The following is a 6,033-nucleotide window of genomic DNA, read 5'->3' on the forward strand; positions in this document are numbered from 1 at the left end:
AGTACAATGTTACATAACCTTCTTGCACTGTGTGTGAGGGTATATGTTTGTGTTTATGTATGTATTAATGCACTGCATATCCGTGTGTGCATGTTTAGGCATTGGTAAAAGCAGGAGACAGTTTGTCTGTGGGTGGGCTGTTAAAGCAAGGGGGTGCAGTCATGCATGTGTGTGTGTCCTCAAGCAGGTAGGCAGATGTGAAGGATGACTTCCTGCCCAGAGATCTGTGGGTCGGAGTATGGTGAACAAGTTCAAGCCAGCGGGAACTGCCAGCAGTATGGAGTCCGCTCCTACCTACACCAGGTATATTACAGACAGACAGACAGACAGACAGACAGACAGACAGACACACACACACACACACACACACACACACACACACACACACACACACACACACACACACACACACACACACACACACACACACACACACACACACACACACACACTGTAAAGAGAGTATAGGGCATCCCTCTAAAAATATTAAACATTCTCTTCAACCCCAGCTCTTCATCTTCCCAGTCTCATATTGTTCTGTAATCACCTGACTTTATTTCTTTTTTTTGAAACTTGAGGGTTTTAGTTCTTGATTGCTTGTGGGTTTCATATTCCAGGTTTATAAAGTAAAATGTATCTCTCTGATCTCTTCTCCAGTTTTATGAGGAGTGCACAGCTTCTATCTGGGAACGTGATGAAGATTTTCAGATTCAGAGATCGCCTAGCAGGTGGAGCTCTTTACTCTGGAAGGTGTGGTTGACATTCATGCTGAAACACAAAAAAACATCATATCACCTGTTGTTATTTTGGTAGTCATACTGTTATTGCAAAGGTTCTTCTTTTACTCCGCTAGGTCTGTCTCGCGTTTGGATCCCTGATCATGTTTGCAGGCCTCATTGTTGTTTTGGTGGGTTATGCCACTCCAGCCAGGATCGAAGCATTTGGCGAAGATGATCTTCTTTTTGTTGACAGGTACTGTTTAGGAACAAGTACTACTATACTACTCTGTGTATTGAACATTAACAGTTACAATATGTGCTGCATTTTCACATTATCATCATATGATATTCTAGTGGAATGCACATAAGGTTTATTCTATATAGAGCAATAGTCTAGTTGCGACATTTGAAAATAGCAGTAAAAATAAGGTGACTTTTTTAGGTGCAGACTTTTAACTTCCGTAGGTTCACAGTTATTTTGGCACAAGTATAGATTTTAGTCTTTTAATTAACGCTTTAAACCAATTTTCTTTTTCTTGAACAGCCATGCTGTCAGTTTCAACCGTGCATTGGACGTTTGCAAGCTGACTGGGGCTGTGTTGTTCTGTGTGGGAGGCACCTCCATGGCTGTGGGTCTCATGCTGTCTGCCTTCGCCAAAAGCTACTCCAAAGAAGAACTGTACCTGCAGCAGAAGTTTAAGGAGAGGTTGGCAGATCTGCACGCAACAGTTGGTAAGGTTTCACTCTCTACTCTCTTGTTAAAACATAAATGCCAAAGAGTAAGTGAAAGGGTAATTGTTTACTGTTAAATTGTACTCAACGGGCTTTGTATAAATATCCCACATAACAGAACTGCTTTCATCACAGGTACCCCCATAATGAAAGCACCAGCTCCCGGCGAGGGAAAGGTGCCAGTCACACTTTCAAAAGTCCAGAACATACAGCCAGTGACCACAAAGTCAGAGACCTGACAGAAGACCAGATGAAGGCATAAAGTGAAGAAGTGTGTGTGATTAGGGATTTAGTGTGCAGACTGTGCGTGAGTGCGAACATGTGTGTGAGCGTGTGTTGATTTAAGTGTGCTTTTTCTCTTTTGAAAGGTCAGCTTACATGATTGCTAGTATTGGTTCATCATCTTTTTTTGCTGTGTTTGACATTAAAGCTTGATTTTGAGGTTACATAGGTGCAGAGTTAATATAGCTGAGAAAAGTTGAAGCCTTGTGTTTGAACATCAAAGTGGTCTGACAAAGCGCCTGCAGGTCTTGAGCCCTACCCAGAAAAACAAACAAACCACAGAAACAAATCAATGGAACATAGCAGCTGAACGACGAGATCGTAGCTTAGCAATTCTCTGTGAAGAGGATTCACATTTTGTAAAGGAGGATGGTGTTACTGCTGGAGGGAGTAGAGCAGCAGATGCAGTGTTGTTTTAAGTTATTGGTGATTGGCCCACATAGCCAGAAAATGATCACAAGCAGCACTGAACACAACAACCATTATCTCTCTGCCTATAGTGTCTAAAAGGACATCAGAGAATGATAGTGTCTGAGTGCAGAACACTTTGTGGGTACTGTGTGAACATGCACGTGCAGCGCAACTTCGTCAATCACAAATGCACAATATGAGTACATGTGCATTACTGTAGCTGAATACTTCTTTTAAGTTCTGTTTACATGCAGCAACAAGCCGAGAGAAGTCTTACACTGCTAGAAGTTCACACATCATCAGAACAGATTTAGATAAACACAGATTAGAATAAGCCTTCAGGGTAGGTATCACACTGACATTTCTCCTGTCTTATTAGGCCTCTGACCTTGTCTCCTTCAGTGCATCTTCAGACACGATCGATAGTCGAGACCAGACAGACTGAGGAAAGGTACATTGAACCGGACGCAACATGCAGAACAACATGGTCTGTCGCTTAATAACAAAATCATAATCAACCAGATTACTTTCTCGATAATACAAATGGGGGCATTCGTCATGTTTCTGTCTTTAATTATTATCTTTTTCTGTTTTCCTAAACACTTCATTACCGATTGCTCTTCTTTTATATGTCTATTCCTGTGACAAACCCAAGCATGTAGATCCACACCTATCCATCCAAGTATGCACATTTTTGCAGCTAGCAGTTGGTAAAAAAGAAAGAGAAAGATGTGCAGGTGCTGCGTGTTGAAATGAAGACAGAGCAAGGACGCACCAACAAACAATGTGACAGATTATGTTGCATAACAAGGGGGATGAAGAGAGCAACCTCAGCTCTCCAGTGAGAACACAACAGCTACATCAAATTTGACAGCGCTCGTTGTTTACAGTGTGTCTGGATCCACAAATGCTTTCAACACACTAACTGCCTTCATGTGCTCACAAACAAAACTTGAAACTACATAATGCAGGAAGCTGAACAGCTTATGGTATGTATGTGTCATCAAAGCTGTCTTTTAATTGGTTGCATATTTACTTGCATACTTTATATACCAAACAGGAGTTACATCAAGAAGGTTTTTTTTTTTTATTACCACTCCCTTTTACGCGCTGTAAGCACAATTAGCTGTTAATAGTCACGTTTTGCTGCATTTCAAAACTATGTGTCTATATATGTATTTAAATATATATATTTTTAAATATTGTGACCCTGCAACTTTAAATTGTTATGTTTGTTTTTTATTTTGCTTTGTTTGTTCAGAATTTATTGCACACAGATACAGTGCTGTAAAAAAAAATCAGTATTTTTTTTCTTATTCTTTTTTTTTTTACTCTTTTTGGTTAGAACAATGTTTTTGTGGTAGTCACAGTCTAAGTGCCATCAAGCAGTGCTGCAGCTCTTTCCAAACTATTCATCCTCTTCAAATCCACATACTGTGTGAAGTAATATATGTTTATATACTGCTTCTATAAACATATATTATATAAGCTATATGAGCTTTTGCTATGCTGGCTAACATTTGTTCATGTAAGTTGACCTTTAAATATCTCACAACCTCTTCTCTATTCTGTTATGTCAACACATTTGGTCTCAGAAACAACACAAACGTGGAGCTTTAACTATGAAGAACAATATACTAATAATCAAGACATGTTCAAGGAATTTACAAAACCACTGTCAAGCTGCAAACCTACAGTATAAGAAGAAAAAACAAGCTGTTAAACAAAGTTATCAACAAACCCTCCAGCCTGGTCAGAGCGTTATTAAGTGATCAAGAAATGTGCTGACTTGTAGTTTCATGCTGTAAATTGTGAGTTTATTTTTTTTATCCTAACATTGACCAAAGTTGAGTTTTAATTTACAATCCCAAATTCACAATGGATATTTGTCAGCTCTTAATCTGACCATTTCCCGGTTTAAGTGTCTCCTGATGTAAAAGTGGATTTTCCCAGTAAATAAAACACGTATACTGTACTTAATGGAGGTTGGATTGAATAAAGAACAAATATATATCAATGTCTATATACATTATGTCTATTTTTCAAACAACACAATAAAAATTGAAATATCTGCAGCTCAAAACGTGTGGGTATTGTATTTATACTTGCTCACAAATGTTATATTGTCAGTATTTTCATGAATCATAATACTTAATAACTTACAATGCGAAGAACATCACATGGGCTATTAGGCATCCTGAATTGCTCAAATGAATGTCTTTATTGTGAACATGTCTCAGTTAGACAGAGTTGTATTCTTTACTCATGCCTTTTCAACCTTGTTGTAACTTCCATGCTGTTTTGTATTGGGCCGAAAAAAACTGACACTTCACTATTTTATTCTAAATCTTTAAGTACCTGAAATACAGGACTAGTTCTATGTACTGTGCATGTTTAAGCAAATATTTATTGTTCGTAAAGATAAAGTGTGTCTCCTTCACGTCATGGAGAAAAACCAAAAGAATCAGTAATCAAAGGATTTAGTTTTCACTAAGACTGTCAATGGTGTTCCAACATACTGAGCCTCCATTACACCGTGTAGAAACTCTTACTGTAATAAATCAGTGAAGACATTTAGGTAGGGGAAGCGCAGAAGGGTGTCAGTGCTGCTCAGGGGCTTATTAACACACCACCATGCGCACACACACACACACACACATACACAGACACACACGCACACACATTAAAAAGGAGCCAGTGGATGAGATAAGACTGAATTGATGGTAACTCCAGAAATAGCACCTTGAGGATCATCACCTCGTCCAGTCAGGCCGTATGACTCACACACACGCCCTCCCCCGCCTCTCTGTGTCTCTTCCACTTTGCGCTCTCCTTCCACCTCACCCTCTCTCTCACCCATGTTTCTCTCTAGTGGGGTGGTGACTCACAACCACATTGACTGAATCCCAATTTGAACAGCTGCAGGGATGAGAGGGCAGCGAGGCCATCATAGACACTGAATTAGATCACATTTTACACTATAGTTTCCTGCCTGTGGGAAGGCAGTTTATAGTGGCTTTATGCAACCTTGTTTCATTGGAAAACAGAGTGACAAAATCATGGGACAAAATAACAAGATGTATTAGCTACATTACATTCTAAGTCTTGTTTCATCTGTCTTTCCAATTAAAGATGTTCAAGACTCAAGACTGTTACTTGCTAAACTTTGCATGTTGGTTCCTTGAATTAGATTAAAGGCCTAAATAAGTTATGGTTAATGCACATAATCATTATATTTATTGGTGCATTAAGAAGACTGTTTCACAAAAAGCACTCAAGTGTTTGTGCACACATTATTATCATGCACACAAATCACTGCTTTGCATGAAAAGACTGGCTGACATGTATACTGGAGATATATTCTTCTGATTGACAAAAGAATTATAGAAACATTGTGTTGCTCACCATGTTGTCATGATTGGATGATGGTTGTCATGTAACTCTAACTTCATCTACTTCTAACATGTGCTGTACTTGCCTCTAGCTGTAGGATCAGTTGTCCTAGCAACAAAGACACCATCACTGTTTCTGTATGTGCTGGATTTGGCGCCACTATTTAACAAATAATAATGAATAATGAAAATAAATAAATAGTACTTAAAAATAAAGCATTCAAAAAATAATAATCTTGTACCAGTTGTGGCTATAGAGAATATGAATGTTTATCTTTAAAAATGTCATATAGATTGTTGATTTTAGACAAACATTGTGTATAGTTAAGTCAATAATGATCATATCCCCTGCTAGAAAAAAAGCTAGTATTATCAAACTTCATGTATTCTTTTTATTATATTTTGACAAATGATTAAAGCATCTTTTAAAAGGTGCCCCACTGTAATTTTCTCTTTTATATTTATAGTAGGGCATAGTTTTAAATAAACAGATATCA

General features: G+C 38.3%; 1 protein-coding gene across 1 annotated transcript; it reads left to right on the forward strand.

The window, feature by feature from the left end:
• Nucleotides 1-204: 204 nt before the first annotated feature.
• nrsn1 (neurensin 1) lies at nucleotides 205-1,690 on the forward strand. The gene is made up of 5 exons (XM_054622427.1): nucleotides 205-303; nucleotides 658-750; nucleotides 854-972; nucleotides 1,264-1,451; nucleotides 1,587-1,690. Exons 1-5 carry the CDS (start codon nucleotides 205-207, stop codon nucleotides 1,688-1,690), a joined length of 603 nt encoding a protein of 200 aa, XP_054478402.1.
• Nucleotides 1,691-6,033: the final 4,343 nt, after the last annotated feature.

Source organism: Anoplopoma fimbria, chromosome 20 (assembly GCF_027596085.1).
Source record: "Anoplopoma fimbria isolate UVic2021 breed Golden Eagle Sablefish chromosome 20, Afim_UVic_2022, whole genome shotgun sequence".
Taxonomy (NCBI): domain Eukaryota; kingdom Metazoa; phylum Chordata; class Actinopteri; order Perciformes; family Anoplopomatidae; genus Anoplopoma; species Anoplopoma fimbria.